At 45.7% G+C, this 20,812-nt stretch overlaps 1 protein-coding gene across 1 annotated transcript; it reads right to left on the bottom strand.

Annotated features, from left to right (window-relative positions):
• Positions 1-10,045: 10,045 nt before the first annotated feature.
• LOC115327994 lies at positions 10,046-19,434 on the bottom strand. The gene is made up of 5 exons (XM_042289209.1): positions 19,363-19,434; positions 19,010-19,226; positions 17,748-17,968; positions 12,920-13,133; positions 10,046-10,167 (listed from the first exon to the last, which is right to left on the bottom strand). The coding sequence occupies exons 1-5, from the start codon at positions 19,432-19,434 to the stop codon at positions 10,046-10,048; spliced, it is 846 nt and encodes a 281-aa protein (XP_042145143.1).
• Positions 19,435-20,812: the final 1,378 nt, after the last annotated feature.

Below are 20,812 nucleotides of genomic sequence, written 5' to 3'. Positions count from 1 at the left end.
AAGTTGTTGATTTGGTATTGGTTAACGCTCACGTGAAATGTCATGGAAGAATGACATGGGAAAGAGAGAAGTCGCATTCGACTATTGACTACTGTTTGATGTCGCGTAAGATATACAACAGATTAGGAGGTATGGAAATAGATGAGAAAGGCATAAAGAGTCTAGGGAGCGACCATAAGAGAATGAAGATCAGATTTGGCACAATACAACCAGAAATGCAAAATCTAATACAAGAGGGTAGGAAAAACTTAAATGATATACTGTTACAGGAGGTATCTAAGTGAATCAAGAACATAGTATCCAAGCCACCGGAGAGACAATGGACATATGAAGACTTAGTGTTTTCAAAAGAGAGTTAGAGAAATATTGAATCAAAGAAGGAAGAAGAAAACTAAAACGCAAGCCCAAAAGCTGGCGGGATAAAGAGGTTAAGGCAGTAATAGCTGCATCGAAAGAACACAGATGGGCAAAGAAAAAGGGTGCCACACTAGCCGAAGTAGCGTCATAATGGGTGGAAGTTCAGGAAAGAAAGCGGGAGGCATCAGCATAATAGAGGCCGAATTTGGGAGAGCAGGGGTGATAGGGAGAAGCCAGTAGGATAGGAACGCGGCGAAAAGGTTCTAGGAACACATCAGTGCAGGGAAAAAAGACCAAGGGGTAACAGTAGACACTAACAACACAGGAATGGACAAAGGTAGAGGGAGAAGAGGCAAGAGAATACATTATACATACAATCGAAGCAGCATTTTTCGAGTTAGAATCAGATCAGGCCGTAGGGAATGGTAGCGTCTACACAACACAAGCGGAGGATCATAGTAAAAATGTAGGATCATGATAAAAAACAGAAGGAAAGATTCCGGCTGGAACTGCGGAAGGTCCAGACGGCATACCAGTGAGATTGAGAAACGTTCTTGGCAAAACAAGCAGATTGAAACTAAGGCTGGTGGCTGACCAGATACTCATGGGAGGGAGGTACCCAGTGACTGGAAATTGAGCAGGATGAGATTCTAATACGAGGGCAGGGGAGAAAAAGACAGTATCGAATTATACCGTCCAATCACAGTAACTTCAGTATTATTGAGACTAGCTAGGCAAGTTGTAAAAAGAAGAATGGAAGAATGGTCAGAGAGAAAATTCAAATTCTGGGGGAGCTTTAATATGGTTTCAGGAGAGATAGACGCATAGATGCTAATTTATTCCTAATCACTCAGTGCATAGATTTTAGCACTGACAAGTCAGAGGCCATTATGGGTAGCATTTTTAGACATCAAGGGGGCATATGACAATGAGAATCAGTAAAAACTCTGGAACCATCTGAAGGGATATGGACTAGAGGGAACCATGTTTAAGTTTCTAGAGCGGGTTTGTACGGAGATAGGGGTGGTTATAACATGGACAGCCGAAATTACAGGACCAGCAGAAATAAAAAGTGGTCTTAGACAGGGTTGCCCTTTGTCTCCCTGCTCTCTGTGATATACCTCAGTGAGGTGGAAAAAAATGTTAGAACAGTGAAACCAAGGTTTTGACCTGACTTACGTGGAGAAAGGACATAAATTAGATCAAATATTGCCAGGGTTAATGTAGGCAGACGACATTGTACTCGTATCAGAAGTCGTGAGACAATACAGGAACTGATTAGGATTTGCAGCAGGGAAGGAGACAATTTAGGACTAAAATTTATTAGGGACAAGTAGGGTGTAATAGTTTTCAACGACGAGAAGTGGGAACCCCTGGAGATATAGGACACGTTGATAAAACGCGTAGAAAAGTAGAAATATCTGAAAGTATCGTTAAGCGAAGGAAGATGGTATCTAAAAGACTGAAGATATAGAAATAAAGAAGGGCAAACAAGACTCAGCTATCATGCAACACAGGGCACTATGGAACTATAATAGATATGAGGTTGTTAGGGGTGTATGGAAGGGAGTCATGGTGCCAGGACTGTCATTTGGGAATGCCATATTGTGTATGAGGTCAGAAATCCAGGCAGGTTTAGAGATAAAGCAAAGGAGTGTGGGCAGGTTGGCATTGGATGCCATAACTCGGCAAACCTCACCCATGAAGGCCCTCACTCACCCTCATCTTCTTGGGTGAGGTGAGGGTGAGTGAGTTTTTGAACCAAGAAAATTCATGAGTGTGAGGGTGAGTGAGGGCTAGGAGGGCTATGAGGGCTGAGAGGACCGTGAGTGTGTGAGGGGCGTGAGGAGGGTGAGTGACATGAGGGCAATGACTGCGTGAAGGGTATGAGGGCCGAGAGGGCGGTGAGTGCGTGAGGGGTGTGAGTGCCATGAGTGCGTGAGGGGCGTGACGGCGGTGAGTGCCATGAGTGCGTCAGGGGCGTGAGGGGTGGGAGGGCTGTGAGGGCGGTGAATGCGTGGGGGGTGTGATGGCCATGAGTGCGTGAGGCCCCCTTCAGACGGAGCAAATTTCTCAGCCATTTTGGTATTGCTGGCGGTTTGTTCGCTAGCTTTCCCTAGATCGACACAAGTAGCTGAAATCGGGTCCGGCTCGAAACAAGCGAGCAACTCGGAGGTTTCCGAAGACGTTTCAAGCGGCTGCATCCAATCAGAGACGCAATATTTAATCGTGATACCTCGTGTCCTTGATGATAAAAAAAAGACTTGGTTCTGGTTTGAAATTGATTGTTTTTGTAAATAAACTGTCTCAGAAAGATGCATTAGTATTCTCAACAAGATTTGAATACATAAAAACACGTTTATAGCACGTAATTGTGTGTCTAAATAGTGCAAGAAAAATAAAATTTCATGATGATGATTGCAATTTGCAGATATTGGTTGCGGCGTGTGAACGCGGGCGGCCCCGGCCCGTGTCGCTGGTGTTGCGACGTCAAGTTTCTTGGCGAAATGGCTCCATCAGAAGCTGGCCTGAGTGGCATGAGGGCTATGAGTGCGTGAGGGCCGTGAGGGCGGTGAGTATCTGAGGGTCGTGAGGGCTATAAGCGCGTGAGGGACGCGAGGGCGGTGAGTGCGTGAGGCGCGTGAGGGCCTCGAGTGAGTGAGGGGTGTTAGGGCATTGACTGGCATGAGGTTCATGAGTGCGTGAGGGCCGTTCGAGCGGTGAGTACGTGAGGTGCGTGAGGGCCATGAGTGTGTTAGGGGCGTGAGGTTCAGTGAGGGTGAGTGAAGGGCTGAAGGGGAGTGTGACTGGGAGGATGACGGTGAGTGAGGGGCTTAAGTTGAGTGTAGCCATAAGGGGAAGGCTGAGTGAGGGGCTTAGATGAGTGTGGCTGTGAGGGTGAGTGACGGCGACCTAAAATTCCGACCTCTGTTGGGGGCACATAGGAATATACCAAATGAGGAAGTAGAGTGTGATATGGGTTGGGCATCTTTCGAGAGTTGAGAGGCGATCAGTAAAGAAAAATTTGAACGAAGACTAGCTGAAATTGAGGATACACGGGGGCAGCGAAAGTGTACAAGTATCTACATATGAAAAGTCTAAACACTAAGTGGACAAACCGAACCCGCAAGCTGAGATTTAAATACATTCAACGAGATGAAGTCGATCAGAGCATATCAGTAGAAAAGAGAGTAAAGGAAACAGAGAAAAAATGTGGGAAGAGAGAATGCAGGGGAAATCAGCTTTAACAATATGCAGGCCATAAAAACAAGAAATAAAGAAGGAACAGCTGTATGATAATCCAGTAGGGATCTTTTTGCTGTTTGAAGTTAGAACGGGGGTGCTACGAACAAAAGTGTACAGGGCTAAATTCAAGGAAGTAGGCACTCTGTGCGAAATATGCAACCGCGAAAGGGAAACTACAGGGCATGTAATTTAAAGGTACACAGGGCTTCGTCCCACCCTATTGGGGTGGTGACTACAAATTTGTAAGCGGCCCTGGATTTTCCGGACATGTATGGACCAATGGATAGGAAAAGAATTGCGATAGCTCAGTTGAGATTGGAAGATTGGTGGAAAAGATCTAGGAAAGGATGAAAAAAGATAAAGATGCAATTTAATCAATTTGAAAAGGGGGTGGGGTTGTGTTAAAACAAAATCTGTACAAAAAAAAGAAGGGATGACGAAATGTTAGTTGAGGTGGCGCAAGCTGTCGCCCGTTACAAACGGTACAGCCATTACCATCCAACCTTCCATCCATCTTCTGTCTTATTTGCTAGTCTATACTGCCACGCACGTTGGAGAGCAAGCGCGTGCGTGGCCACACCACTGTACCGTACGCTGTACAGTGAAGGCCCTGGGCAAGACGTGTTGAAACGAGTTAAGAGAATGTTTATCCCGGCGCACACTAAAACCTTTTTTTTTTTCAAGTTGCATAGCCAAACGTTGCCCGTCAGAGCTTGGCTAGCGGAGAAGGGAGTACCCAATCGCTTAGGCAAACAGCTGCATACTATGTAAAAAAGCCGTTTACAACTCCCTGTAACGGAGTTGTTGAGGAGGAGGACGGAAGGGTACTGAGGGGAGGGTAGACCCCTCCTCCTCCTCCTCCTTCTTCTCCTCCTCCCCTCATTCTCGAATCTGCTCCGGGAGGTCACGTGACCTCGGGGGAGGAGGTCACGTGACCTCGGGGGGAGGGGGTGTCACGTGACTTCGGGGGGAGGGGGTCATGTGATCTCCGGGGGGGGTCCACGTGACTTGGGGAGTCACGTGACCATGGATGTTACGTTACTAAGAGCTGCGCTCTAAAACGGGGAACTATTGAACACGTTTTCTTATACTGCTGGGATGCGGTATTCTTTTGAGACGTTTTGCAAAAGACTTTTAAAAAGGACCACCCACTTACGCCCCAGGGAATTCGGTTTATACCAGTTGAAGAGGACGAAGGTGTGCCCTTAGACACGACCATGCTGTTGGGCCTTCACAGTTCATGGTTGTGCCGCTTGGCAGTGCGTCATGTAGATATAGATGTGTGTCCTGTGCATAGATATTTTGTAGAGCACATGTGTTTTATGCGTTAATTGTATATGGCCCAACAAACTCGGCCTGAGTGGTTGCCACTTCTCGAGGAGCTGGCTAACCTTAAAGATTTTTAGCTTTTGGCGTCAGCCAGGTGGGTTGGCGTCTTTTAACCCGGCTTTGAGCATGTGTTGTGGCTTTATATTACTGCCAAAACCAGGCAATAAAGAAAAGAAAAAACATAGCCTGCGTGGCCGAGTGGTTACCGCGCAAAACTGTCGCGCGGAAGGTACAGGTTCAATTCCAGTCAGCGGACTGTCATTTTATTTACACTTTTAGCTTGGCCTTCCTGTACGTTCGAGAGCACTCTCGCTTGATCGTGTTCCGATTGTTCTACGCACCGAAAGTTCTACGCCGAATGATCCAGAAACCAACGAGGGCTCCTCAAGGCGAGCGGAGTCAGTCTCGCCCCAGCGTTCGACTCTACTGTTACGCCGACTTCCACGCCCGCGACGCTGTTATTTTTTTGTACTCTTTTATTTTTGGCACAAGTTCGGCACCATTAAACGCTTATTTCTTCCTCTTTATTTACTGTTCTTTTGGTCACCACCCGTGACAATACTAGCGAAACTGGCTAGCTTACTTACCCCTATATAGGTATTATTGGCAATGAGAAACAAATTTGTGAGACATGGCTATCAGATAACACTGATGTCACTCTGATCCGCATGTACACTTTTTCGAATATAGTTCACCTTCTCGTCGTCATATGGCAATATTTAAGCATCTTCTTTTATTTTTATTTTATTTTTATTTTTAGGAAGAAAATGGGAATTGAACGACAATAATTTTTGGATATTTAGGATGCTAAGAGCCCGTCGAATGATTTATCACTAAGAACAGACGATCTGAGAACCGTCTTTAGATCACCTTTAGATCAGTTTTAGATCAGTACCTGTGTTTGACTTTTTTTTGTGCCTGCCTCTTTGTGTCCTTGTTTTTTCTGCCCTTAGCCTGTTCTCCTGAATAAGTCAATAAGTGAAAACGATAGACAAAATTCATGTAGGCCCAGGCACGTCCCTCACCAGGTGGCGCAGCCAGAGCAGCACCTAGGAGAGCGGATTGAAGGTTAGAGAGACGAGTAACATCAAGGTCTTGATTTGCTTACAAGCTTAGGATATACACTAGCTTTAATAATGAAAAAGATAGCCACACAACATATCCAAAATGACATGCAATGCAGTATAAATGAAGCACAATATTCTTTCAGAACGTCAATCTAGCCCTCAGCTAAAGAGTTATGTTAGTCACAACATTCAACCCCATTTCGTTGTTGTAGTAATGTCAGGAAGCATGCACATGCCCAAACGAGATGTACTCTACAGTTGATAATAGGGTGAGATTTCAGCAATGCATGCCCTCAAAATGTTTCGTAATTTCACTCCACCAGCAAATCGCTTTCACTTGTTTTAGTATCTTGAGGCCATCAGCCGATCGCTTTAACTTGATTTATGATTTGTGCCGATGTAAACTTGTGGAGGTAATGTCAGCTCTTCCTTGCGGTACCTTTAGTAAGGTGACACAAGGGCTGTGGTAACTACCATAAAAGTGGTATTGCAGCTTATGATGTTGCCACAGCCAGGCTGCTTTATGCACTAAGTAAATAAAGACTACCTTTTGAAATCAAGCCTTTAAGATAGTATTTATTCACGTGGGAGGCTGGCAACCTTACCAACTCCCGTCGTAGCAACTACTCGCATGTCAATTAAACAATGACTGTACTGTGCTATGCTGCATAAAGAAGTCATGAAATAAAGTCGTCCTGTTTTGTCATCAACCACTTGTTGAGTTAAAAGTTTGGCTATAGTGGTATGACAGTGTTGTCCCACCCGAAAGAGAGACTTCTGATCCCTCTGCTCCTGTGTGCAGACAGGGTGAAACACTATTTCCTGAAAAATGGAGGGGCCTGAAGCATGTGCATAACTGTACTGGGCAGAAGTTCTGAACAAATGACTTGCTAACTAGATCCAGATTGTCACTGCCTGCAACTACATTAGCAGTTAAGATTGCAAAAATAAAATTAAATTTGGGCGCACCAGCACTATCGCCATGTCAGTAAATTAATTTCTGCTTTTATACGAACAAAAAAAAAGAGTGAAAGCCGTTTACAACTCCCTGTAACGCCGAATTTGAGCGCAGCTCTTGAGGAGGAGGGGGGAAGGGTATTGGGGGTGGGTCATGTGACCTTGGGGGGTCACGTGACCCACCCTGTATTTTCAGGCGGAATTTTCAACGTACCTTAGGACATACATTTTGTGGTTTCGGTTTCGCGGTCTCGAATTTCGGCCCCGAAGGGTTCTCCAGATACTCCGTCGCTCCGTCGGCTCCGGTGTGCATGGCGTCGCCCAGGACGCGTATCGTCCACGCCGTGCTACGCACTTCGACCTGCTGTTACAAAGGTAAGCAGTACTCTGCTCTGAAATATGCTAATTTTGCCTTTTTATGAGTTCTAGATTCCACGGGGCAGACGTATTTCACCCTGAAACGTATGAAAGTCGGGGCAAAAGATACATATTATATATGCGTATCGTGTAAGAGAGGAATCCCATAGTAGCTCTGTGATTTGAGTGGTGTTCCCTTCCGTACTTATACTAGGCCGTGTTTCGGTAGTTTTGAGAAATTATATCTGTAGCCCGGTAAATATATTGGGCGATAGTTTAGGGGCGGGCGTTGACTCTCAATTTTACATACCTATGCACGAGGAATCAGCGGTAGAAAGCTTCCTGTTTGGCGTGGGTTAGTACATCTCTATGTTGACCTGTTTACTGATAAAATTTAACCCGGTGCTCTTTTATTTTAGGTTTCGTATTCTTCTGCTGCCCGATGCAAATTCCATCAGGATCTTTCTACCAGTGACAAAGTCGCGATCGTCCCTGTGTGGTTTCGATTCCGGAAAGTGGAACAGTGTCCGATGCGGGATCTAGTGATAGTGAAGTGAGTGACGGTGACGAGGAGAAATTCCCAAGGAAGGGCCTAACAACAAAACTTCCAAGCGATAACAAAACTGAAGGCGGAACGCCCGTCTTTCCAGTTCTATCAACGCCAAGAAAGAAACAAATCACCGCCGTAAGTTTTCGGATAGCGAAAGAAAGACCGGTGTTCTGTAAAGCCTGCGGAACCCGTGTTTACGGCCTCTGATGATGTCAAAAGCCCACTGAAATATTTTCACGTTTTCATTCATGACAAGCTGCTGACGATGATTGTTGACGACACAAACCTCTGTTCTGTGCGTCAGGCTGGAGCGTATGTAAACTTTCATTACACTGTGTCAGCATGCTTGCGCAAGTAGATATTATTCTAAGTGAATTGTTGTATCGCCCCTTAAATTAAGGACCTTATAAAATCAAATGTAGTGTTTGAGCTCTATACATCTTATTTAATTCTACAAGAAAACATGTTTTCATTCAACTTTAGACATACATCCGTAATGGATGCACGACAGAGGCACCCTGGTGTGCATCTCAGGCCAGATTAGTGTGCCGTGGTGTGCATTTTTGACTGGTCTGGTGTGGCGTATTGTGCTACCATTCTAGTGTGCTGTGCTTTGCACATCATAGCCGACTAGTGTGTCTTAATGTGCACATTAGACCACACTAGGCTGGTGGGATGGGGACACCACACTAGTTGAACGTGTTCTGCGGGGCACAGTAGAACAGGTTAGGATGGTTTGATGTGCGCACCAGAACACACTAGGCCGGTCTGATGTTAACACCAGAAAACACTAGGACACACGAAACCGATCTGTTGGATTTTTCAATAAGGTCTTGTTTTGGAAATAGGTAACTCTCAGATTTGAGGGTAAACAAACTGGCTCCTGCTGGATCTTAGGCCGTGAAAACTGCCAAATGATTTGCGATTGGTTAGCCCCAAGTCGTTCTGAGCTCCGTCAATTAAAAATCCTGTACCGGTCGTCTGGCTTCAGTATTCCTGTTTCGGGAATCTGGAATTCTCGCCTTTGAGGGAAAACAAATAGGCACCTGCTGGCTTTTAGGCCGCGAAAACTTACAGAAATATTTGCGATTAGTTGCGTCCAAGTAGCAATTTCTTCGAGTAGCCACATCTAGAACACACTAAGCCGGATAAATTCAAAATTGCATGCGCGTGACATATTATGCCTCTTGTGACAAAACTTGGCACACGTTTTGTCCCCTACAGCACAACTGAATTCGGACAAGCGGTACCGCATATTTTCTTGACGCAGCTCGGAACAACTAGAGACGCTTTCACTGAAGCTTGTTCTGCTGCAATACACGCTTGTAGTGCAGCAAAACAAGCTTCAGTGAAAGCGTCCCCAGTCGTTATGAGCTCCGTTAATTAAATATACCGCACCGCTTGTCTCGCTTCAGTATTGCAGCTTCAGAGCAATTAGAATATCTGGAATCATCACATGTGAACGAGAATGAACTGGCACCTCCCTACTGAAAAAACCCGTATAAAAATTCATACGGGTTGACCCGTAGAAATCATACGGTGTTATGGGATACGGGTCTCCCGTATGCTAATGGAAACCCGTACCTGTATGGGTTCAGACACAGGAACCTGTATCTGTACGGGTTGACCCATTCAGATACAGGAACCTGTACCTGTACGGGTTGACCCGTTCAGATACAGGAACCTGTACCTGTACGGGTTGACCCGTTCAGATACAGGAACCCACACCTGTACGGGCTGACCCGTTTAGGTATAGGAACCCGTACCTTACAGGTTGACCCATTTAGATATAGGAACCAATATTTATACAGAATCACCTGTTCAGATAGAGAAACCTTTATCTTTATGGGTTTATCTGTTTGGATGCAGTAATGGGAATCAGCATGGTGTTAATGGTTTGCATATTGACGTATGGATCTATGCAGGTCTAACAATTCACATGCATTTGTCATGCAAAGAATGAGCTTGAGCCAGGTAATTTCAGGTTATATGTATATTCAAGGAAAGCGAAATAGACAATTGGACGAGTTGACAAGAGTCCATCATGACTTACAGCGCGACTCGGACAAGGACAAACAGAGGAGATAATACAGGACAAGCACTGCAGTCGCGCTGCAAGTCATGAGGAAAGCAAATTGGCATACTGCAGAAAATCAACAAGAAGCTTGACCTCTAAGCAAGCCTAGAAGTCAAGCTTTTTGTTAATATCCTGCAGCAGCTCCCGCACATAGTGGTTCATCTGGGCTGCCCTCTTCCCCGGAGATGCCTCCCGTGGATGTCTCCGGATGTACTCGTTGAAGGCATCTGCAAAGGAAAAGAATACAACAATAAGTCATGTATTGCTCTCATGTATATCTATAGTTGTCTGAAAAATTAAATATTTTACTTCCTGCAATTATAATTGAAGCAATTTTCACTATAATTTATGCTTTGTTAATATGTTGTGATACCATGTAACCCCCAAGAGCATCTTAAACGTGATTAGGCAGTCTGCTTAAAACAATACCGTATTTACACGAATGCAGGTCAACCTTTTGTTCAATTTTTGAAAATCTGAAGTGGGGGGGGTCGGCTTATAATCGAACCAAAGCATCCCACCGTTGGAAAAACGAGACAACTGCGATATCATGAATACCTCGGTTTGTTACGAGTTCAGCCGGCTGTAACTCTAACATTGCACTATTCTTCGTGCTCATTTTACAGATTATTTTTTATTCGCGTGAACGAGTATTATTGATAGCGATTCGGAAATTAACTAAAATATATGGCGGTAAACAGCGCACGGCGCGCCCGACTCCCGGGGGGTGGCGGCACTTCTTGTAAGAGCCACTCCGGAGGCCGCTGGAAGAACAGCCTCACCGGCTCACTCACCTCGTGGCTTTTCGCAGTTTTTCGTGCGATTCACGGTAGCACATCGTTTGATCGAGTGACGAGATCATGCTAGAGCGCTAACTAGGTTTCTTTTTGTATTGACACGGGTGATCCGGGCAGTTTAGGTTTTCAGTGCTCGTTCACTCAGAAGCAACCAACAACTGCGCTGTTCGACGCATGTTCGACCCGTAGGAGCGGGTGATGCTCCAGTGGAGTCAGCAGTGGCGCGGGCTCTTAAACTGTGACGGCAAACAAAGAGGCTTCCTTAGGCCAAAGTCTGGTTCCGGAGTTGGAAGTCAGGCTTGCAACGTACGCTGCAAAAGTGTGCAATCTGACCCTACCCGTGACGTCCAACGCGATCACCGAGCAAGCGCAGAAGATGCGGTTGATCCTGTCATTTGCGAAGTGCGAAATTTTGTTGGACGCCGCCATCGATGTGCTTCGAGAAAGTGGCAGTGATGATGACGGGACTGATATCCTCAGTGCGGACGAGTCGTGGTCTAGTCGTGGACGAAGTGCGAACGACAGGGAGCAGCTTCAGTTGTCCCGCCTCCAGCGTGAACTTCCCAGTTTCGATAATCGCCACCGGTCTGCAAACGGCACGGCGCCGTTTCGCACGGGAGACAAGAGATGGCGCAAGCGGTCGTGACGCCAACTGACGCCAACGAACGAGCAGACGACGACGAGAGCCGGCGTATATAGCAGACAAGGAACTGCAGTTCCTCGTTGTCGCATCGCTTTTGAGTCGAAAAGATAGTCTGCTAAAGATGCTGGCTCTCAGCGCCAATTTGCTTCTTCGTTGGCGGCGTTCGTTGCGCCATCTCTTGTGTCCCGTGCGAAACGGCGAAGTGTTGTCTGAAGACCAGTGACTTAGCTATGTTTCCGAATGGCTAAGCCTTTTTCTTTCTTTACTTTTTCCTCAGGTAAGCTCGCTCTTTGCAAATTTTACAAAAAAAGAATGCACCATCTGTGGGCAACGCTGCACAAAGTCGTAGCGCGATAGGTTAAGAAACCGAATTTTCCGGTCGATTTAAAGAGCCTGCCGTCTCCTTGTTTCACCCTGTAGATCGGCCGGTTCAGGCTAATCGAACAGACCTAGTGTGACCTTCCACAACTATGCACTTGAAGTTTGCTTGCAACAGTGTGTTCCTTGCATTTCAGTGCTTGTAAAAATTATAGACCCTGGAACGGGGGGACAAAAAGGAAAAGAAACACACAAAGCTCCAGAGCTTCGGGTCTGTCTGTCCCTTTTTGTCACCACGTTCCCGGGTTACCACGTGTATCCTTAACCAGCTTGCCTGCCTGTTAATTAAAATAAAAGTATGTTCTATAAAACCAATTATCTATTTTCAGTAATGAGCATGGGCCTCCGATTGCCTAGAACCTCGAATATATTTCATGCTCCAGAATGTCAACATGGAAACGAGTGAAAGCAACACTGAACACACAATTCTCGGCCAACATTTTTTGTGCAAAAGAAAGATTGAGGCGCAATTGCTCTTTATGGGCATGTATATATATTTCCAACACAGATTTCACATCAAGAATCATTTAACTAATTTAATATCCGTGTCATGACCCTTCAATGGTCCAGTCATACGAGATACTTCTCTGGTAAGAAAACTCAGCCTGTAATAGACTAGAAAGGATGAACACCCACGACGAGAAGGCGGTTCAGAAAATATGGGCAGTACAAAAAAGGACAGAGCCAGACATAGTTGGGTTGCAGCAGTTCTAGTGATCAAACAGACTGACTTTCACAACTTTTCTAGTGGCCTGTTCGTTACAAAAGAGAGAATAGGTGCCTCCCAGTACAGTTTTTCTAAAAAGATACGAGGGGCACACTGTTACTCCACGAGCCAGCAGGAAGTCCTGCGAGCGGGCCTCTGATATCAGGGACCCCCTCCAAAACTTGTGGGGATTAGCAGATATTTTCAACGCAGAGCATGTTACTATAAAACCTCCACAGTGTGAATACATCAAACCACCAAGCAACCTAGATGACCGTGACAAGATCACTATTTTTCTTCCTAAGGCTAGAGCTAGTCGAACTATGACCCTTCAACAGCCTATAACACTGAAACATCTGAAAGCCTTGGAATATTTTATCCCATTAATTTTGTCTTATTAGCCATCAGGCTCGATTGTCTCAAGTATGAGACACCTGTGAAAAGTGGGCACTTACTCCGGGCTGCTCCCAACTTGGCCGGTGTCAGCGCCCTCTTGGCCACGGCGCCCTTAAAGCGCCGGCATGGCACCCCAGTCGTACTTCGGCCATTCAAGTTTTCCCGGCCGAAGACCAGCTTGGTCGCCTCCTTGATGAACATGGAGTCCCCCCGGGCTCCCATGATGTATGAAAGCTTCTCCTTTTCCACTAGAACACCATGGCCAAGGTGAACCTAGAAATAGATGTATGTATAGGTTAAATAGCATTTACCACAAAAATCTGGTGCTATGATGGCCCTTTGAATGGAGGGACTGGATAAATCGGTTTCCTAACAGATTGATCACAATGAATTTTATCATTTTTTCCCTATAGACCAACACGCGGCTCCGATGTCACGCCTCTGCGGTGGCGCTGTTGTCGCCACGGCGCATGTGCAAAAGCTTCACCTCACGCAGATCTGGTTTCTCCGCACGCGCAGTGCCCACACCTGGTGTGGGCAAATGCCGGATTGTTTGTAAACAGCGTGTCGGTCTATAGTGTGGATGCAAACACCTTACGACATAGACCAGAGGTCTCCAAACCGATACGGCCCGCGGAAGTCTTCCGACCGGCCCTCGGCTGGCTGCGGTTTTCTAACTAAAGCCGGGCTTGCAACCCGCTTCCAGCAAACCCGCCACTAGCGGCACAGAAACAAGTGCGCGCAAAGAAATGATGGTGCGACACACTGTAAATACAAAAACTAGGATACCAGAAAGAACGAAAGAAACTGCATTGCAACAAGGGTCCTCTCACCATATGATAATTTAACATTGTCACCACTAGCATTGCCGTTTTTAGCCCCTGCTTCATGTCTGTGCAACTATGTTAAAATACCATTGCATTCTCAAAGATATCATGCTTAGCTTCCTCTGCCACAACTATTGCATACTCTCAGCATTAGTTTTATCATTCTCTTTAATCTCTTGCCCTGCGTGAATCTGCCAAAGTTCCCGTGCACTTTGATTTATGCCAGGCAAGTTTTCATGGTCACAACTGTTGTGTACTGTCATAATTAGCTAAATATTAAATGGTAATTTGATGTATACATACTCCTCAACCTTAGGGTTTTTCAACAAATTCTGTGTTTAAATATTTATCTAGGTTTATTTATCTGAATTTTCTTCTATTGTAATCAATATATTTTTCTGGCCCTCGGTACTGCGACAGATTGCTCATCCGGCCCCTTAACCGAAAAGGTTGGAGACTCCTGATGTAAGCAAAGGGGAGAAAATGTCAGACAATTCAGTTTCAACCATAGGAAGAAAAAGAAAAAGGACGGACAAACAACCATCTGGGGGGTGTGCGATTGTCAGTCTTTTTCAATTCTCCTCCTCAAGTTTGATTCTTGTTATCAACACGCTTGTCCTGTCCAATAGCCCTTTTGTGAAATCCCCCAAGCGCCTCGGCCGGCGCTCGAGGAATTGTGGGAGACACTGTCCCTCGTTTGGCCGCTCTGCCTTTAGATCGCATTGCCTTGTTGCTTGCCTCCTCTTAATCCTCCGTTTTTCGATTCCATTACCATTTTTTATCTATTCTAGTGTATTTTTTATTGCTTCTAAGTGTTTCTATTCTCTTCTGTGCACGATATTTCTTGTATATATATATTATTTGCATCTTTATTTTGTTTTTTTTTTGACGGGAGTGACGACGGACAATGCGCCGCTTCGCGCATTGTTCCCCGGGTGAGTACTACCATTGCTAACGATTCCTATCGCTCTGTTAGCTCCTCGTTTTGGTTTATTTGACCCGCGTGCAGTCGAGAGGAGCCGTTTATGAACACCCGTGCACATGTCATAGGGGTAGGCAGAGCTCTGAAACAACAATCGCGACGCGAGAGCCGAGTGCGCTGTGATTTGGCCGCCCGCACTCACTCCGACGACTCGCACTGCAGCGTATGCCTTCGAGTGCCGCTTACTTGACCATTATACAGCACGCAGCCTTTTTGCTGCGAACCATTTGTCCGAATGTTTGCGAAGCTGAGGCAAATGCAATGCCAAGGTGCCAGACAATTGCACGCTGCGGCGCGAGCCCTTCGCAAGCGCGGGTGGCCCATCGTCGCTGCTTGTATGCGCTTAAGCGCTGCTCACACATATGCAACCGAATAAGACCGAGAGAGACCAGACCAGTTTTTAAGCCTCTTGCGACGTCTTAGCACCAGCTCTGCTGCAGCACTTCCAGTCCCTAGGCGTCGCAAGAGGCTTCAAAACTGGTCTCGTCTCTTTCGGTCTTACTCGGTTGCATATGTGTGAACAGCGCTATCTGCTAAGCGGTTGTCAGTTGCAAGCACCCTTTTCCAAGTGCTGACAACTGCACGCCGCTGCGTGCAGTTGTCAGGCGTCTCAGTGTTGGATATTCCAAATGGTGTTACGGTTTCGCAAACATTCAGACATATGATTCGCGGTGACAAAGCAGCGTGCTGTATCTTGGTCAAGTAAGCAGCACTCGAAGGCATACACTACGGTGCGAGCCAATGGAGCGAGTGCGGGCGGCCAAATCACAGCACACTCGGCTCTCGCGTCGCGATTGTTGATTCAGAGCTCTGCCTATCTCTATGACATGTGTTCATAAATGGTTCCTTTCAACTGCACGCTGGTCAAATTGAACCAAAATGAACAGCTAACAGCACGATCGGAATCGGTAGCAACGGTAATACTCACCTGGGGAACGACGCGCGAAGCGGCGCATTGTCCGTCGTCCCTCCCGTCAAAAAAAGGAAAAATAAAGACACAAATACTATACATATACAAGAAATATTGCGTGCAGAAGGGAATAGAAACACTTAGAAGCAATAAAAAATACACTTGAACGGATAAAAATAGGATGAGATAGAAAAACAGAGGATTAAGAGAAGGCAAGCGACAAGGCAATGCGATCTCAAGGCAGAGCGGCCAAACGAGGGACAGTCTCTCCCAGAATAGACCAATCTCACCAAGTGTTCCACGCATGCGTGACGCCACCATAACTGTAGTCCGTAGGAGGCAGATGCCAGTTCACGAGACAGCTCATGCCGCCTCGTGCTCTGCTCGCGCAGACCTCCAGCAGGGTTGTGGCGCGTGCAGAAAGACTACAGCTCCCACGATGCATGTCGGCAGTGGTGGCGTACTCAAACTAGGTGTGAAATCGGTCTGTTCCCCGCGTGCGGGCCGGGGTGCTTGGGAAAATAGCAAATCGTCTATTGCATTTCCTTTGCATCCCATGCAATTTTCAGTCACAATAGATGCCACTATGCTACTTTATGGCTTTACTAAAAATAAGCTTAGATGAATGTTCATCCATAAGAAAAACCTTTTTTTTTGGGGGGGGGCAAGATAATTTTTACGATATTTTATTGCCATATCAAAGTTTACCCCAGTTAAAAAATAGAAGCCCTAACGGGAACTCATAGATTCATGCGTGCGTTTTTTTTGTTTTTTTTTGTTTTCATAAGGTGCACTCATATGGGTAGCATGTGCAAATACAATCTTGCCAGGTATATTCCTCTGCATGTGAGACCAGTTGTGAAATCTTTTTCTGACCATCATGAAAATATAAAGAGTGTGTGTGCATAGCTTTGATGGGTGCAAAGGGGTGCGAGAGTGGGGATTCTGAGAACTCTGGGTACGACGTCGCACTCCGCAAAAAAGGGGCTTCAACGCTATGTTGAAAACAATTTCCTAGAAACTCCGTGCTGCGCACCAAATTAAAAAAAATAATTTTGATATCTATTATTCTGGAGGCCAAATGCAGATAGATGATTTGTGTGTTTCTTTCCTCAGATACAGAACCACTTTACCTTCCTTTTAAGTGAGTTCAGAGTAAAGAGAGCAAGCAAAAAGAGGAAAGAAGTCATAAAAACAAACCAGTGCTATTACAGGCCCAGATAGCTCATTGAAGAACTCACTGAAATACAGATGCTCCACGGTACAAGCTTGGCTTTGAAAGCACAGGGCACCATGTTTCCGCTAATGTTTATGTGTGATTACTCTGCCACAACGCGGTTCTGAAATTAAGCTTGGGAGTTTCGATACTCAGGGAACGTAGAGTGATTCTAGCTCACTCTGACCACCTCCCTTTAGGGTGAAACAAAACACAGATGCACTTTCTTGCCGCCGACATCGTCAGTGAAGAGGCCACTTCCGGAAACACAATGAAAACACGACGCTCAACCACACCTGTAAATAACCAAATGGCAACATGGCCGCCAGATGCATTTTTGGATACATTCGGCTTAAGGCTTGGATTGGGTTCTGCAACTTTCCCATGTGTTACTATATCTAGGAGCTCTCTAACTGGATCTAGCCTACTGTCGCACCCTCAATCCAATCCAAGGCTTGGACTGGATTTGTCGGTTGTTCTTTGCATCGGGCAGCACACTATACATTGGGTGAGCAGAGCCGACGCACCGATCTAAGCAGAATTTATAGCCTATGTTTCTGCCCCCAAAACCTCAAGTCTTTGCTCAGGACACTCTACGGCATTTTCGGCTCATTTTCCCTGACTGGGCTCGCTTTTTGACAGTATCTCTTACAATTACCTGATTTTTCCCAGCAATTAAAATTTCCCTGACAATTCCCGGTCACTAGACAGCCTGTGAAAATATAATGAGGACACCAGATAGAAAATGTCACAGAAAAGCACCAATTAATTGGCAAGAAATATCTTATCGATGACTGGGCCTACTTTTTACGTTCATCAGCATTTTGAAGCAGGACGATTGTTCAATTTAAGGAAGCATACAAATAACCATATTCAAGGAGCTGTGGAAACCATAAAATTCAATCACTTGCCCAATATCTGGAATGAATCATCCATGAAATTCTCAACTTACCTCGCCATTGACCTCTCCAAGCACTGCTACACACTGGGGAGGTGCCTCCGGTGGGCCTGCCACATGGTCCGCTGCTGGAGCAGCAACATCAGCGGCCGGCATGGGTGGAGCATGAGCCACACCAGCTCGCATGTGAACTGGAGCAGGAGCACCGGCAGCAGGAACTGCTGCTGGGCAAGCTGGAGGAGCTGGCCCAACACCGCCAGGAGGGGCATTCTCCCCTACAACATAAGAAAACACTGTTTAGAAAAAAGACCAGCTCTCCTGCAAGCAATAGCTCTGCAAATGGGCTAAACACGGTACAGTAGCCGACCGATTTTTCGGATGCCGAAAATTCAGACGTGCTTGATTATTCGGACTTCAACACTTTCCTGGTCAGTTGATGGCATGAGGGCTTCATTTTTCCCGGAACAGAGCGGGACTGGAAAAGATGTTTCTTCGAAAAAATAATTATTCAATACGTCTATAAGAACCTGCAAGCAGGATACAAAATAAATAAGAAAAAAAAAAAGAAAGAAAGAAAGAAGAGAAAAACCGAAATGCGCTAAAGTTTGCTGGCAGTGAACTTGTTTACAAAGAAGTACCAGTAAATAACTAATGAATATTCATGACAAGTATTTCCGACGGTTGGCGAGACGTAAGCTGAATCTTTCGGGCGAAATCCAATGCTGTTAGCAGACCGTCTGGTCACCTTTCGACCAGTTGCCCAGTTGCATCGCTAGCCACAATCTGCCACCCGATTAAAGCTCAGCCTCGGTGATGTGGTAATGCCTACGACCAGCTTCTTCACTCCCTCCTCCTCCTCAACAAAAAAAAACTCCTTTCTCCCCAATGACGAAAGGATGTACTCTGGCCGGGCTTATTGGAAAGTGCATATTACAATGTTGTGACTGACTGCACAAACCTTTTACACTTCAAGGCCTCATCTATGTGACGGACAATAACGTCTTGGTGTGGACATGATTGTTTGACGAACTGCAGAAAAGTATTTCTCTGGTCAATGCAAGAGTGCTGCGGAGCAAAACGGGGTCATCAGCAACAAGGAACAAACTCTCAAAGCTCCATTTGCAACCTAAACGAAGGAAAGAGAATTATAGACACCTCTTGAACTGATTGATACATTGAAGCAAACCAGCAGTATATGCTTAATTTTGTTTGCGACCAAGAAAAAATTAAAGGTTGTTTTGATCTCCTGGATGAAGTGGGAGTACACATAACATGTAGTGTGTGAAGTGGGCAACTGAAAGTGCCTACACGCTTACCCAGCAGTGCCAGCAGCTGCTCCTGCAGTCTTCGTGACAATGCCCTCTCAATCTGGAGCTCCTGCTCCAGGTTCACAACCCTCTGCTTGGCTGTCTTTAGTTTCTCCACGAGTCGGGCGTGGTCCACGAGCGATACACCGGACGTCCCGTCCTCTGTCTTCCTCTTCTTCTTGCTTTCACCCTCGCTGCCCACCGCAGAGGGCGGCGACATTTCAATCTGAAAAAGAAGAAAGGTCCAGGTGTCTCAATATTTAATATAAACTTCCAACACGGGATTGGGACAGACGTAGTTCACAATAAATTGCACCCCTCCCCCTCTCTCTTTTTAGGAGGTGTAGGTTCCAGCCCTCTACCTGTGATTGCTCTCTCTCCCTGAAAAAATGCTTCCAGGTGCCCATGACCATATATCCGATATTCATTGCCATTTCAGGAAATAAGACCTTGTGTGAAACAGCTTGGTGGTCTAACAGCACTGTGCACACGGCCATCTTGGTAGTGTCAAGTATCTTGAGTTTCGGTTTCTCAGCATTTCCCAGGAATGGACACTCTGCAACTAAGTGCGATTCAAAAACTTGTTGTTGTTTTTTTTTACTTCCGATTATCCAACGTGGACATGGGACTAAGCAGTCATACCTTTCATCTCCGAGGACACTTTAATTCCTTTTTTTCAATGCAAATACGCATGAAGCTAACTGTTTAGCGGTAGACTGCTCCATGCCAATACATGCGACTCAAAGTTAGTACAGTATTTCTATTTTAGTTGTTACTGGCGAAATGTTTTTTTTTTAATGCTTTGTGTTTTTTTAAAGGTAACTGTGCTCACGGCAATATTTTTTAGGCGTTGCAAAGAGCTCAAAATAGTTTCAGACAGTATTGACCTCAACAAAGTTGATGGATGTTGCGCTATGAATGAAAATTTGTTCAACCCCGGTAGAATAAGTATTGACTTCCTCAAAACTACCCCCCGAGCTCCTTTGCACTAAAATGTTCTACCTCGGCTGCGGCTGAAGTTGGCAACGCCTGCGTTGCTTCGACGTCCACAACGTAATTTATTTAGCCGCCGCCTACATCGAAGCTTTACCCACTGCAATGAATCTAAGGCCACATTTGACGTAATCGAACGTGGCGTCCAACAAAAAAGGCAGCGAAATCCCGTCTCTGCGTGTGTTCAGGAAACAGACACGTCGTCAGTGTCTATTGTGTGTTTTATTCTACATGACTGTGCTTTAAATATTCAAGAATATATATCTACAAACTCTCCTCTTTAGTTTTAAAGGTGTTTTACAAACATCGTTTACCGACGCCAGATCAAGTGTCACAATCTCTGCAAAGCAATGAGATTGTTTTCTTGCTTTCCAAAGTAATTATTTTTTTTTTTTAAGTACATGACGTTAATATGAGGGCTCTGTGGTGCTCTCAGGTTTTGTCGTTCACTGTGCACCATACATATCTTCAATTATGGTTGGTGGCATAGATTATTAAAACTGTCACCTTTTTACCTCGCTTAACAGCCTTGGTCTCGTCCGCACGCATCGAACTGCTTGCGCATTAAAGGGGCCCTGCAATCATATTTAAGCGTCTACTTTTTTTGCTATTTCCACGTCGCTTGGGGCTCGGGCAAGCCAGTGGGCACGGACTGAGTAACTAAATATCAGTGCGTCATATTTTAACCGGACGACGCTGAAACCTCCTTCAGCGACGGGGGCGACCCACGGTACCGAAAGCGCGCAAAATGTGACGTTTTAGGTCCTGGGCTTACTACTGATCAGAGCCGCTAAAAGCTTCTTTTTAGTCGAAATACTA

The sequence above is a fragment of the Ixodes scapularis genome, unplaced genomic scaffold (assembly GCF_016920785.2).
Source record: "Ixodes scapularis isolate PalLabHiFi unplaced genomic scaffold, ASM1692078v2 PGA_scaffold12__126_contigs__length_90152505, whole genome shotgun sequence".
Classification (NCBI taxonomy): Eukaryota; Metazoa; Arthropoda; class Arachnida; order Ixodida; family Ixodidae; genus Ixodes; species Ixodes scapularis.
This window is presented reverse-complemented; position numbering and strand designations above follow the sequence as displayed.

Bases quoted from the DNA above. Each gene is read 5' to 3' on its own strand.
- LOC115327994 (XM_042289209.1), bottom strand. From the start codon at position 19,434: ATGGCAATGAATATCGGATATATGGTCATGGGCACCTGGAAGCATTTT. The intron at 19,227-19,362 runs GTAGAGGGCTGG...CTTCTTTTTCAG, and splicing joins GGGAGAGAGAGCAATCACAG to ATTGAAATGTCGCCGCCCTC. The intron at 17,969-19,009 runs GTAAGCGTGTAG...CTTATGTTGTAG, and splicing joins GCAGCTGCTGGCACTGCTGG to GGGAGAATGCCCCTCCTGGC.